Source organism: Petromyzon marinus, chromosome 24 (assembly GCF_048934315.1).
Source record: "Petromyzon marinus isolate PM22_M1 ecotype Great Lakes invasive population chromosome 24, UKy_Petmar_22M1.pri1.0, whole genome shotgun sequence".
Taxonomy (NCBI): Eukaryota; Metazoa; Chordata; class Hyperoartia; order Petromyzontiformes; family Petromyzontidae; genus Petromyzon; species Petromyzon marinus.
The window spans coordinates 18,906,094-18,920,633 of NC_133690.1; the positions used below are offsets into that span (position 1 = coordinate 18,906,094).

General features: G+C 57.6%; 1 protein-coding gene across 2 annotated transcripts in view; it reads left to right on the forward strand.

Moving 5' to 3' along the window:
• LOC116945660 (tubby-related protein 3-like) overlaps nt 1-14,540 on the forward strand; it is a 35,532-nt gene that overhangs the window by 11,944 nt on the left and 9,048 nt on the right. Inside the window, exons 1-9 of one of the 2 annotated variants that reach the window (XM_032960188.2) lie at nt 639-2,094; nt 7,842-7,899; nt 8,225-8,447; nt 9,425-9,682; nt 9,857-10,026; nt 10,478-10,666; nt 10,995-11,107; nt 13,238-13,352; nt 14,142-14,240. In XM_032960188.2, coding sequence (XP_032816079.2) covers nt 2,039-2,094; nt 7,842-7,899; nt 8,225-8,447; nt 9,425-9,682; nt 9,857-10,026; nt 10,478-10,666; nt 10,995-11,107; nt 13,238-13,352; nt 14,142-14,240 — 1,281 coding nt within the window. In that variant the 5' untranslated portion in view covers nt 639-2,038. Of the gene's footprint in view, nt 1-638; nt 2,095-7,841; nt 7,900-8,224; nt 8,448-9,424; nt 9,683-9,856; nt 10,027-10,477; nt 10,667-10,994; nt 11,108-13,237; nt 13,353-14,141; nt 14,241-14,540 lie in introns of those variants that run through there. The other variant, XM_032960189.2, reaches the window with a different exon arrangement.

Sequence of the window (14,540 nt, forward strand, 5' to 3'; positions counted from 1 at the left end):
GAGACAGCGTCATGGGGAGACACGAGGAGACAGCGTCATGGGGAGACAGAGGGAGTCATGGGGAGACACGGGGAGACAGCGTCATGGAGAGACAGAGGGAGTCATGGGGAGACACGGGGATACATAGAGAGTCATGGGAGGACACCTGAAATACGGGGACACAAAGGCAGAGACAAACTAACACAGATACGGGAGCACAGCGGCACCGAGCAAACAGAGAAGCGGGGGCAGAGGCTCGGGGACACAATGCGTTTGTGTTCGCGGCTCGTAGCGATTATTGCGGAGTTTATTGTGTTTTTGGTGGGGAGGAGGGGGTGTGAAGGATCCTGCATGAGGGGCCACAGAGCATCGCTTGAGTCGCTGTTGAAAAGTTGGGAGAACTTCCTCCCCCTACCCCTCTCCTCTACCCCCTCCCTCCCTCCTCTACCCCCCTCCCTCCCTCCTCTACTCCCTCCCTCCCTCCTCTGCCCCCCTCCCTCCCTCCTCTACCCCCCTCCCTCCCTCCTCTACCCCCCTCCCTCCCTCCTCTACCCCCCTCCCTCCCTCCCCTACCCACCACCCCCTCTACCCCCCTCCCGTGTTCCACGTCCACGGATAAGGGTCCAGTTTCAGCCGCGGCCCTCACCCCCTCCCTCCCTCCCTTCTCCTGGGGAGTGGGGGAGGGGGCGCTCAGCTGACGCGAGGTGGATTTATTTAATTATTAATCATACAACCTCCCCCCTCTATCTACGCCATTCTCTCCCTCCATTCATCATGATCACCATTCCTCTCTTTTTTTACTTCTCTTTTTTTCCTCTCTCCTTCACTCACTCACTCATTCACTCACTCATTCAGGATCGCATCCCATCCTCTTCCAGCCTTCAGTATTACTCATTCGTTATCACGCTGTCCGCACTTCACTCCCTCTGTTCGCTCATTCATGATCGAACTCTCCCTCTTCTCTCCGTCATTCATTCACTCATTCATTCATTAACTCCTTCCTGCCTCTGTCGCCCCCTCTCCCTTCCACTCCCCGCACTGGCGCGGCGCTGAGTCCAGACAGGGATCCCCCAATCGCCCCTCCCCTCCCCCGCTCCACACGCGGCCCCGCCCCCAGCGCGCGTCCGGAAGAGAACCAGGAGCTCTTTTGTGTGGCGAGAGAGAGAGGAGAGAGACAAGTAAAGGCGCGCGCGCACACACAGGGGGAGACAGGAGAGAGAAGAGATAGGGGAGAGATAGAGACAGCTGGGGTGAGACAGAGGGAGAGGAGAGACACAGAGGGAGAGAGAAGGTGTGGGGAGAGAGAGTCGCGTGGAGCAGAAGTGCGGGAGAGGAGGACGAGAGAGAGAGAGAGTGGTACGGGGAGATAGGGGGGAGCTGGTAGAAGGGGAGAGCGTGCTTCGAAATAATTGGGAGATACGGAGAGAGAGTGCAGGCAGAAACTGGGTGGGAAAGACGTCGGAGCTAGACGAGAGAGGGGAGAGCTGGGAGAGAGAGGGGAGAGCTGGGAGAGAGAGGGGAGAGCTGGGAGAGAGAGGGGAGAGCTGGGAGAGAGAGGGGAGAGCTGGGAGAGAGAGGGGAGAGCTGGGAGAGAGAGGGGAGAGCTGGGAGAAAGGAGAGCTGAGCGAGTGTGTCGCTTGCGTGAGAGAGGGGAGAGCTGGGAGAGAGAAGGGGGAGAGAAGGGAGAGCTGGGAGAAGGGAGAGAGAAGGGAGAGCTGGGAGAGAAGGGAGGGCTGGGAGAAGGGAGAGAGAAAGGAGAGTGAAGGGAGAGCTGGGAGAGTGAAGGGAGAGAGAAAGGAGAGAGAAGGGAAAGAGAAAGGAGAGTGAAGGGAGAGTGAAGGGAGAGCTGGGAGAGTGAAAGGAGAGAGAAGGGAGAGAGAAGGGAGAGCGAAGGGAGAGAGAAGGGAGAGAGAAGGGAGAGCTGGGACAGAGAAGGGAGAGCTGGGACAGAGAAAGGAGAGAAAAGGGAGAGTGAAGGGAGAGAGAAGGGAGAGCTGGGAGAGAAGGGAGGGCTCGCTCGCATTCCTTGCGCCACCGGTTCACATTCCGTGCAGCTGCCATGGAAACGGGGACTGGAGCGCGCAGCCTCGCGTACAGCAGATGGGCGTACGACAGGTACGGGGGTCCACGTGGGGGGGGGGTCCACGTGGGGGGGGGGTCCACGTGGGGGGAGGGGCGGTCCACGTGGGGGGGGGGGTACACGTGGGGGGGTACACGTGGGGAGTCCACGGGGAGGGGCGGTGCACGTGGGGGGTACACGTGGGGGGGGGGTACACGTGGGGGGGGGTACACGTGGGGGGGGGGTACACGTGGGGGGGGGGTACACGTGGGGGGGGGTACACGTGGGGGGGGTACACGTGGGGGGTCCACGGGGGGGTGGTGCACGTGGGGGGGGGGGGGGTACACGGGGAGGGTGACTGCACGGGGGGAGAGTACATGGGGGGGGGAGTACATGGGGGGGGAGTGCATGGGGGGGGGTACATGGGGGGGGAGTGCATGGGGGGGGAGTGCATGGGGGGGGGGAGTACATGGGGGGGGTACATGGGGGGGGGGGAGGGTACTACACGGGAACGGGTGCACACGTGTACGAGTGTTCGCTGACAGCTCTTGCCCCAACAATGTGTTGAAGGCTACATTGCAGGGAGGGCGTGTTGGTCTTTATGTGCGTGGTAGACGCGTGATCTGTGCTTTGAGCTGACGGGAGCAGGGAAGAGACACGGGGGGAGAGTCGGAGAGTGAGAGACGCGTGTTGGGGGAGACACGGGGACAGAGAGGGATGCACGGGGAGAGAGCGACGCGGGGAGAGATGTTGATGATAATTCGCTGTGTGGGAGCTCTGGATTGAGACTCATTAATGAATGAACAGGGTAATTGTGAATTAACTTGGGGTGGGTGGGGGGAGGCGGTGGAGGGGGCGGTGGCGCAGTGGTTAGCGCACTGTGCGATTAACCCGCCGGACCGAGTTTCGTTCCTGCTCGCGACCATCAACATTTTTGAATATCTACACTGGTCTTGGGTCTCCCGTAGGTAGACTCGGCCTTAAATGAGTACTCGGTGTGTAAACATCAGCACTGTAGGAGACAAAGGCTGCCAGGCGTGGGGTTGGCCACACACCCTCTCACGTGCCGTGGACTTGCCGCAGCAGTCTGTTAAGGCTATACGGGGCGCCTTTGCCTTTGGTGACGATGGTGATGGTTGTGGAGGCTGTTAGGAGTTTTCATGTACATGTGCAGCTTCTCTTGCGATCCACTGCTGGATGACAGTCCCCACACCCTGTACAGGACGTGGGGGTTATTTGACCATACCTCACCACGCTTTGTCCTGCCCTCCTACTCATCAGGACTTCCATAACAGCCATCGCCATGGCTTGAAGTCACGCGAGCCCCTTTGGACCAATGCGCTTAACCTTAAACAATCACATTTCAACCCCGATGAAGCGTGGGGAGCTGGAGTTCTAAAGAACCCACGGAGCTGCTCATGGTCCACTCTAAGCCGCATCCACCGCACAAACCACGGTATCAGATGCGGGTACCTGACGATGCACAAATGGAACATTAAAAACTCTCCATTAGTGGTCATCCAGGACAGAGACGGAGCGACATATAACGACGCCCGATCCGCAAACCCGAAGGAGACGTCGCAGCGGATCACTACGCCACTGCTCCTGACGCGGTCGTGTGGCTCGACCACCTCCGTGTGGCTGGTGTCGATGCCCTGCATCGACACCAGCCACACGGAGGAAGAGAAGACTGCTGGGTGTGTGAAGACAGGGAGCGTGGGGGTGCAGCACGGAGCCGTACACTCATCCACCCACCCACCCCTGAGCCCACGGCACCATTCATCAAAGCTGAAACTCGTGTGTGAGCGTTGTGTACATTGTGTCCCTTTGTGTACACTTTGTTGTCTTGCGTGTAGTGTGTTCCCTTGTGTTTATCGTGTTCCCTTGTGTGAACCTATGTACCTGTTGGCCAAACTCCCCCGTGTTGTTGGACACGGCTGTGATTTAATCACGGCTGCATTTAAGCATTTCTGTGGGATATCCTCGCTGAGTCTCAAGGCTCCTTATCAGGAGGATGCTGCTATTATGCTGGGACGTTTGGCCATGCATTCCAACGAACTGCAGTGAGCCCACTTCTACTGGTGGCTTCGTGTGGGGTGGAAACCGGAGAACCCAACGCTCAAAGCTCCGCACAGATCGATTCAATAATCCATATGACGTTCTGTTTTCCTTTGGCCACCTCGTTCAGCGGCAGTCAGTCGCCTCCTCGTCACTCTTCTATAGCTATTGCCATGGTTACTGTTCCCGTGAGCGTCACTCTTTGATTCCTCCAGCCGTGTCCTCGACACGGTCTGTGCCAGACACTGACTGTGTCGCCTCGTCCACCACCACCACACTGCAGCTCACAAACTGCACACTCACCCCCGCCCATGAACCCACCCACTCGCCACACTACGGCTCATTTCACTACTGCTTCTTCCCTCGTACCGCTCCATCGTTGTTCTCCCACAAGCTCTTACAATAATTATGGTGCTCAATTCAAGACCCGTGTCACACTCGTATCTGTTACAACTTTGGCAAGTGCTGTTTGTTGCTGGCCGCTTGGCGTTCGGGGCCTTTGTGTCTGTGCCCAGCCTGCACCGTATTGAAAGGGGAATGATGGCGAGAGAGCCAGGTCGTTACACAATGAAATCACATTCCGCTGAAGTTGCCATGCGCTTTTGGCGAGTGCTCTCCAGCCCACTCCACGGACGCACAGCTGGCGGGGTCAATTGGTCGTTGTAAGAGGTTCGCGGTTCGAATCGAGCGGCCGCCCTGGTTAACACTGCGGGTGGTGAACGCACTGTGAAATATTCTGCTGCACGGTGGCCTTGCCACCCACGCTGCACAGGGGGATGATAGTTTGACCATACTTCATCAACATCCCAGAGCGGAATGATCGCCTGCAAATCACTCAATCGGGGTTCACGCAGTAGCAGCAGCACCCTGCTGAGAAACAGTCCCTAGACTCGGTGAGGTTTTCTGGGGTAAGCACGCAGATCGCTCTCCGGCTATACGCCCGTGGTGACGGCGAAGGCGCAGCCCCGCAACTGCTCACGCCTCTGTTGGCGGAAGGACCTCTACTGCTCGGGAGCTCTGGAGATCCCCTCCGGTGGGTGTCATTGGCCTACTCTTCCGCACTGGAATAGTAGGCTACGTCTTACAAGAGACAGGAGTCGTCTCGATCGACTAACTGCAGTGAACCCATTTGTACAGCTGGTCAGATGGAGGCGGGTGGGGGGAGGGGATTTAAGAAACGCGTCCCATTGCGTCGACTGCCGAACTGGGAGGTGGAGTGGAACTGGTGTCCTCTGGCTTGCAAGTCCCCCTGTGTCAATCCACTTATAGAGAGCGATGCAGATACCACTCGCCACTGACCAGGAATTGATATCAGGTGGCCCGGCTCGTAGCATAGTGCGCTAATCAATGCGCCACCGCTCCTTTCCGTGATTATCATATATGAACATAATTTTTTTGTAAAATAACAACATACAGTACATCTAATTTGCATAATGTACAACTCGAGGATTCCCGCGATTGGATCGCGAACGTGAGAATGGAGCGGTGGCGCAGTGGTTAGCGCACTGCGATATGAACCCAGCGAGCCGAGATCGATTTCGGAACACGTCTCACATCAGTGGCGAGTGACATCTGAACCAGTCCTGAGCTCCCACCTCCCGGCCCTATTCACCAATCCGCACCACTGCCCAGCGTGGAGAAGTATGGTCAAACCATCCCCCCTCCCCCCCTTGGCTATGCAGCGTGGGGTGGCCTTCATCTAGCAGTGGATTGACTGAAGTGTGCGCATGGTGGCCGTGATAATCGATGCGAGTCGATGAGTCGTTAGAGACCGAATCATCACCGCCACTCTTCCCGTGTTGTTATGGTTGAGGGGCGGGGCTGCTGGGGGAGGGGAGGGACCGGGTTGTGGGGGGGGGTCGTGAGCTGTCTCCATGGTCACGGCGGGACGCGTCTCTTCCGCTGTTGTTAAGCAACGAGGGCTGAGAGGGGTGAGGATGAAGGGGAGGGGCTGGATAGAGGGGAGGGGTGGGGGTGGAGTTGATGCGATGGGGAGATGGAGGGGGGGTCTGGAGGAGGTGAAGGGTGAGTGGGGGTGATGTGGGAGGGGGTGATGTGGGAGGGGGTGATGTGGGAGGGGGTGATGTGGGAGGGGGTGATGTGGGAGGAGGTGAAGGGTGAGTGGGGGTGATGTGGGAGGGGGTGATGTGGGAGGGGGTGATGTGGGAGGGGGTGATGTGGGAGGGGGGTGATGTGGGAGGGGGTGATGTGGGAGGGGGTGATGGGGGAGGGGGTGATGTGGGAGGGGGTGATGTGGGAGGGGGTGATGTGGGAGGGGGTGATGGGGGAGGGGGTGATGTGGGAGGGGGTGATGTGGGAGGGGGTGATGTGGGAGGGGGTGATGTGGGAGGGGGTGATGTGGGAGGGGGTGATGGGGGAGGGGGTGATGTGGGAGGGGGTGATGTGGGAGGGGGTGATGGGGGAGGGGGTGATGTGGGAGGGGGTGATGTGGGAGGGGGGTGATGTGGGAGGGGGTGATGTGAGAGGGGGTGATGTGGGAGGGGGTGATGTGGGAGGGGGTGATGTGGGAGGGGGTGATGGGGGAGGGGGTGATGTGGGAGGGGGTGATGTGGGAGGGGGTGATGTGGGGAGGGGGTGATGTGGGAGGGGGTGATGTGGGAGGGGGTGATGTGGGAGGGGGTGATGGGGGAGTGTGCAGGGCGTGATGAGGGAGTGGGGGGGGGTGATGGGGGAGTGTGTTGATGTTGCGCCATGGCGAGCGGAGGTAGCGCCCCAAGCTCCGTCGCGTACAGGTAGCGTGCGTCCAGGTGTGCACCTGTGATTGTGCACCTGTGATTGTGCACCTGTGATTGTGCACCTGTGATTGTGCACCTGTGATTGTGCACCTGTGATTGTGCGTGTGGCTCTGTGTGAGGGGAATTGAGGGGTGGCGCAGGGGTTAGCCCACTGCACTCTGAAACCGGGGACCTGCGCTCAATTTGCGTTTACAGCTAACATCAGTGATTAATATATAAAACCGGTCCTGGTCCCCCTGTAGGTCGACTCAGCCTTAAATGCTAACCTGGTACTTCGTGTAAACATCGGCACCGGGGAGACAAAGGCAGCCAGGCGTGTGACCACTCACCCGCTTGTGCGTCATGCTCGCTAAAGCACTTGCCCCGACAGTCTGTTAAAGACTGTATGGGGGATCTTTGTATTTGTTTGTTATGAGTGTGTGTTTATGTCTAACTCTATGTGTCTGTGTCTGTTGTGCATATCTTGTGTGTGTGTGTGTCCGTGTTTGTATACTCGTGTGTGCTTGTATGCATGAGTCTGTGTTTAATGGGTTTGTGGAAAAAGTGGAGGAGTTCCCTTACCCTGGGCAGTGTGCTCATGACCAGCTCCGGTTATGCAGCAGAGGTCTCCAAATCAGTCGAGCGGCATTATCTTTTCATCGACTGCGTAACGCTGCTGTGCAGAAGCTACCTGGTCTGTCAACCCGCACACAGCTTCTGGTCTTCTCAGCAAAAGTTTTGCACTCCCTTCTCAACGCTGGCGACGTTTAGAGCCCTCTAATATCTGCGCCGGTTAGAAACATTCAGGCTGTCCTGCCTACGATCCATCCTGGGTTTAACCAGACTGGATTACAGTGTGAGGAGCTCACAGATCCTTGAAAGTGGAAACAGTGCCTTCATCAGTGAAGCTGTTGTAGTTGGGGAAGGGGGGTTGGGGGGGGGGGTAGGTTACCTGAAGGAGGGGTCAGGTGGAGGGGCTCACGTGACATGTCCCCTCGTGACTGCTGCAGCGCTCTGGAAGATGACGGAGGACCTGGGGATGCGCGGATCCTCAAGCTCAACCGACAGGTGAGGGGGGCGCACCTGAGTCACCCCGTGTCACTCAACCCTCGCGGGAGGACTCCCCACACACCTGGACACACCTGGACACACCTGGACACACCTGGACACACCTGGACACACCTGGACATACCTGGACACACCTGGACACACCTGGACACACCTGGACACACCTGGACACACCTGGACACACCTGGACACCCTTGCAGATTAGATGTTCCTGCTCAATTTGCTGTCCATGCAATACATTTAAACGAATAAATAAAATACAAACCTCGGTGACAGCGCTCACCCGGGTCATGCCGCTCCCCCCTTGCCCCTCCCCCCGGCGCAGCGGGAGTTGATGGAGCGCAAGCGGCAGCAGCTGCGGCTGGCGCCCATGACGGTGCAGCCCAACCCGGAGGCCTCGCGCCCGCGCTCCGGGCGCAGCTCCCGGAGCGCGGGCGGAGGGGGAGGCACCGCGGCGGCGGCGGCGGCGGCGTCACGCCGGCTCGACGAACTGCAGCAGCCGCTCGTCGGGCCCGACAGCTCCAGCAGCAGCAGCCTCATCTTCAGCGGTGCGCGGGGGAGGTGGGGGGGGGTGTCAGGGCACAGTTGGTTCTAGGGGATTCGGTGTTCGCAATGGGATCAGCAGCAGCAGCAGCCTCATCTTCAGCGGTGCGAGGGGGTATCGGGGAGTAGGGGGGGGGGGTGCAGGTGGTGAGGGAAGGGGGCATCGTGAGCCTGTGATAGATAGGCGACAGCTTGCGGAGTGGATAGATCACGACCGGTTTTTATTATTATTATATGTATTAGAACATTATATTAAAATCACAGCCCAGGCCCAAAGGCTCAAAATGCATCCATTAACAAGCAGCACTCTTATCAATGTCGTAATAAAATCTGAGGATGGAACACGCTTCTTGAACTGAGCTGGAGACCACGGTGATGATGGGAGGAGGGAATTTCAGACTGGAGCGGTGCGATTGAAGGAACACCACAGTGCAGGTGACCTGCACTGTGGTGAGTGTGAGGACGAGTGAGTGGGGGGGTGAGTGAGTGAGTGACTGTGTGAGTGGGTCAGATGTTGTTGCTATTGTTGTTGATAGTGGTTGTTGTTATAGGAAGGCACTGCCCCGGGTTACCCTGGCGCTGGCATTGTTGTTGCTGGTCGATGATGATCGATGGAGAGAGAGAGAGGGGTGGAGAGCAGGGCGGGGGGGGGGCACTCAGGGATGCACGGCTGAGTTTGCGATGACTTCGTTCGGTGATTCAGCCCGGTGGGGGGTGGGGGGAGTGGAGTGGGGGTGGGAGGGAGAGCGGGGACGAGTTGGTGGGTGGAGTGGTTAAGAGGCTGTGGGTTGTTGTGGTGTGACTGTGCAGGGGTGCGGTGGTGCGGTTGTACAGCATGATGCTGCCGTGCGGCATTGTGATGGTGCGGTGGTGCAGCGGTGCATTTTGGCAGTGTGACCGTGGTTGAGCGGTGGTGGTGGTTGAGCGATGGTGGTGGTTGAGCGATGGTGGTGGTGGTTGTGCCATGGTGGTGGTGGTGCAGGTTACGAGGGTCCGGCTGCGTTCTCGGAGCCGGATGCGAGCGAGCGCGGTGGTGGCGCGGTGGTGCACATCCTGTCGGTGAGCGAGTCCAGCACCGACGACGACCACCTCATCACCGCCGTCTCCATAGCGACCGCCTCCACTGCCCCCGCTACCGCCACGGAGACGACCACAACCACCGGCCGACAGCCGCAACGATCGCCAAGGCAACCGGCAGGGCACAGGGCGAACCACCTGCGGGAGGTCATGCAGCAGCAGGGTGAGTGGCGGCACAGGTGGTGGTGGTGGTGGTTGTGGTGGGAACATCGTAGTGTGTGAATCGTGGTTAACGAGGCATTGATTACCGTTCTCACGGTCACCATGCGACTATTGCTTACTCTCCTCTCCTACCGCTCTCCCCTCCGCGACCCTGCGCTCTCCCCTCCGCCCGTAGGAATCTCTGCGAGTGTCCCCTCTGATGATGACGCAGATGAGAACGATGGCGAGGGGGAGGAGGTTGAGGAGGAGGACGACGAAAGCCTGGGTCAGGCCGTGAGTCCTGGGCCCCCCAGTGTGGGGGGCGGCCCCCGACCCAACTCCGCCAGCAGCAACAAGTCGGGCAAGGTTGGTGGCAACATCGCGGGGAGATGAATCCGTTCCCGACTCCTCCAGAGCCGCCACCTCCCGGGGTTTAGAGAGCGGCCCGCAGAAGCGGGAACTGCAGAGCTACCTCTGAGATCCAACCCCCCCCCCTCCCCCGTGGATCTCGATTTGGGTCAATGGGTCTCTATGTGGGTCTATGGGTCTCTATATGAGTGTATAGGTCAAGATCAGTGACAAATATCTGAACCAGTCTTGGGCTTTCCCTAGGAGACTCAGCCCGAAATGAGGACCCAGTGCGGTATGTAATAAACATCGCTAGCGGGGAGACAAAGGGGGCCGGGCGTGGTTCTGGCCACCCACCCCTCGTGTGCCGTGCCGGCCTGCTAAGGGCACTTGACCCAACGGTCTGGCAGGGCTACACGGGGGACATTTGTCTCGTGCCGCCCTCCACCCCGCTGCCCCGCCCCCCCAGGCATCCCCGGACGCGGCGGCCCCCAGCGCGAGCGACTCGCTGGACCTGGAGAGCCTCGAGGAGTTCGCGGTGAGGCCGGCGCCGGAGGGGGCGGCCGTCAAGTGCCGCATCACCCGCGACAAGAAGGGCATGGACCGCGGAATGTTCCCCACCTACTTCCTGCACCTGGAGCGCGACGACGGCAAACGCGTGAGAGACGCTCCACCACCGTGCTCCACCCCCGTGCTCCACCACCGTGCTCCACCCCCGTGCTCCACCCCCATGCTCCACCACCGTGCTCCACCACCGTGCTCCACCCCCGTGCTCCACCACCGTGCTCCACCACCGTGCTCCACCACCGTGCTCCACCCCCGTGCTCCACCCCTGTGCTCCACCACCGTGCTCCACCACCGTGCTCCACCCCCGTGCTCCACCACCGTGCTCCACCACAGTGCTCCACCACCGTGCTCCAAACTCGCTCGCTTACGCACTAACCCTCACACTCCCTCTTTCACCCCCCCCCCCACCCCCTTGCCAGGTGTTCCTGCTCGCTGGCCGCAAGCGCAAGAAGAGCAAAACCTCCAACTACCTCATCTCCACCGACCCCACCGACCTCTCCCGCGTGGGCGACAGCTTCGTGGGGAAACTGCGGTAGGAGGCAGCGCGAAACAACGAACCGATCCGTCGCTCGCGGCGATCGCAGCCGACGTCGATGGGTTGATGATGTGGCCGTGCGCTAGAGAACACCTGCCGGTTGGTGGTGTCGTGATGGTGATGTGGTGGTGATGTGGTGGTGATGGTGATGTGGTGGTGATGTGATGTTGTGATGGTGATGTGGTGGTGATGTGTTGTTGTCATGGTGTGGTGATCTGGTGGTGAAAGGTGATGTGGTAGTGATGTGGTGGTGATGTGATGTTGTGATGGTGATATGGTGGTGATGTGATGGTGATGTGATGTTGTGATGGTGATGTGGTGGTGATATGTTGTTGTGATGGTGTGGTGATGTGGTGGTGAAAGGTGATGTGGTAGTGATGTGGTGGTGATGTGGTGGTGATGTGGTGGTGATGGTGGTGTGGTGGTGATGTGGTGGTGTTGTGATGGTGATGTGGTGATGTTGTGGTGGTGGTGATGTGATGGTAATATGGTGGTGATGGTGGTGTGGTGGTGATGTGGTAGTGATGTGGTGGTGTTGTGATGTGGTGATGTTGTGATGGTGATATGGTGATGTGATGGTGATGTGGTGGTGATGTGGTGGTGTTGTGATGGTGATGTGGTGACGTTATGGTGGTGGTGATGTGATGGTAATATGGTGGTGATGGTGTTGTGATGGTAATGTGGTGGTGATGTGGTGGTGATGTGATGGTAATATGGTGGTGATGGTGTTGTGATGGTGATGTGGTGGTGATGTGGTGGTGATGTGGTGGTGATGTGTTGTTGTGCTGGTGTGGTGATGGTGATGTGGTGGTGAAAGGTGATGTGGTAGTGATGTGGTGGTGATATGATGTTGTGATGGTGATATGGTGGTGATGTGATGGTGATGTGATGTTGTGATGGTGATGTGGTGGTGATGTGTTGTTGTGATGGTGTGGTGATGGTGATGTGATGGTGAAAGGTGATGTGGTGGTGATGTGATGTTGTGATGGTGATATGGTGGTGATGTGATGGTGATGTGATGTTGCGATGGTGATGTGATAGTGATGTGGTGGTGTTGTGATGTGGTGATGTTGTGATGGTGATATGGTGATGTGATGGTGATGTGGTGGTGTTGTGATGGTAATATGGTGGTGATGGTGTTGTGATGGTAATGTGGTGGTGATGTGGTGGTGATGTGATGGTAATATGGTGGTGATGGTGTTGTGATGGTGATGTGGTGGTGATGTGGTGGTGATGTGTTGTTGTGCTGGTGTGGTGATGGTGATGTGGTGGTGAAAGGTGATGTGGTAGTGATGTGGTGGTGATGTGATGTTGTGATGGTGATATGGTGGTGATGTGATGGTGATGTGATGTTGCGATGGTGATGTGATAGTGATGTGGTGGTGTTGTGATGTGGTGATGTTGTGATGGTGATATGGTGATGTGATGGTGATGTGGTGGTGATGTGGTGGTGTTGTGATGGTAATATGGTGGTGATGGTGTTGTGATGGTAATGTGGTGGTGATGTGGTGGTGATGTGATGGTAATATGGTGGTGATGGTGTTGTGATGGTGTTGTGATGGTGATGTGGTGGTGATGTGGTGGTGATGTGTTGTTGTGCTGGTGTGGTGATGGTGATGTGGTGGTGAAAGGTGATGTGGGAGTGATGTGGTGGTGATGTGATGTTGTGATGGTGATATGGTGGTGATGTGATGGTGATGTGATGTTGCGATGGTGATGTGATAGTGATGTGGTGGTGTTGTGATGTGGTGATGTTGTGATGGTGATATGGTGATGTGATGGTGATGTGGTGGTGATGTGATGTGGTGATATGATGATGTGATGGTGAAAGGTGATGTGATGTGGTGGTGATGTGATGTGGTGGTGATGTGATGTGGTGGTGATGTGATTTGGTGATATGATGGTGATGTGATGGTGAAAGGTGATGTGATGTGGTGGTGATGTGATGTGGTGATGGTGATGTGATGTGGTGAAGGTGATGTGATGTGGTGGTGATATGATGTGGTGATGGTGATATGATGTGGTGATATGATGGTGATGTGATGGTGAAAGGTGATGTGATGTGGTGGTGATATGATGTGGTGATGGTGATATGATGTGGTGATGGTGATGTGATGGCGTGCACAGCTCGAACCTCATGGGCACCAAGTTCACGGTGTACGACAGCGGCGTGAACCCGGACAAGGGCATCGCCCTGGGGGACGGATCCAACATCCGGCAGGAGATGGCAGCCGTGTGCTACGTGAGTCGTATGGTGATGCGTGTGTGTGTGTGCCTCTGCGTGTGTGTGCCTCTGCGTGTGTGTGTGCCTCTGCGTGTGTGTGTGTGCCACTGCGTGTGTGTGCCACTGCGTGTGTGTGTGTGCGCCACTGCGTGTGTGTGGCACTGCGTGTGTGTGCCACTGCGTGTGTGTGTGTGCCTCTGCGTGTGTGTGCCTCTACGTGTGTGTGTATGTGCCACTGCGTGTGTGTACCTCTGCGTGTGTGTGTGCCACTGCATGTGTGTGTGCCACTGCATGTGTGTGTGCCACTGCATGTGTGTGTGCCACTGCGTGTGTGTGTGTACCACTGCGTGTGTGTGTGCCACTGCATGTGTGTGTGTGCCACTGCATGTGTGTGTGCCACTGCGTGTGTGTGTGCCATTGCGTGTGTGTGTGTGCCACTGCGTGTGTGTGTGTGTGCCATTGCGTGTGTGTGTACCACAGTGCAGTGGGGAGCGGTAGTGTAACGGTTAGCCCGTTGCGCTACAAACTCGGTAACCCGAGTTCGATTCCCGCTCACAGCCACCAACATCAGTGACGATTATTTGAACCGGTCCTGGGCCTCCCGTAGGTCGACTCGGCCTCAAATGAGTACCTGGCGCGATGTGCAAACAACGTCACCTAGGAGACAAAGGCGGCCGGGCGTGGTGCCGGCCACCCACCCCCTCGTGTGTCGTGTTGACCTTTATAGGTGCTACTCGCTAACGCATTTGCCCCAACAAAGCGTGAAGGGATACACGGGGGATCTTTGTCTTTGTGTGCGTGGCGCAGGAGGCGAATGTGCTGGGGTTCAAGGGCCCCAGAAAGATGACCGTCGTCATTCCCGGCATGAGCGCCGAGCACGAGCGCGTGCCCTTCCAGCCACGCAACGTGAGTGCAGCAGTAGTGTAGTAGTGGTAGTGTAGTAGTGGTAGCAGTGGTGTAGTAGTGGTAGCAGTGGTGTAGTAGTTGCAGCAGTGGTGTAGTAGTGGTAGCAGTGGTGTAGTAGTGGTAGCAGTGGTGTAGTAGTTGCAGCAGTGGTGTAGTAGTGGTAGCAGTGGTGTAGTAGTGGTAGCAGTAGTGTAGTAGTGGTAGCAGTAGTGTAGCAGTGGTAGCAGTAGTGTAGTAGTGGTAGCAGTGTAGTAGTTGCAGCAGTAGTGTAGTAGTTGCAGCAGTGGTGTAGTAGTGGTA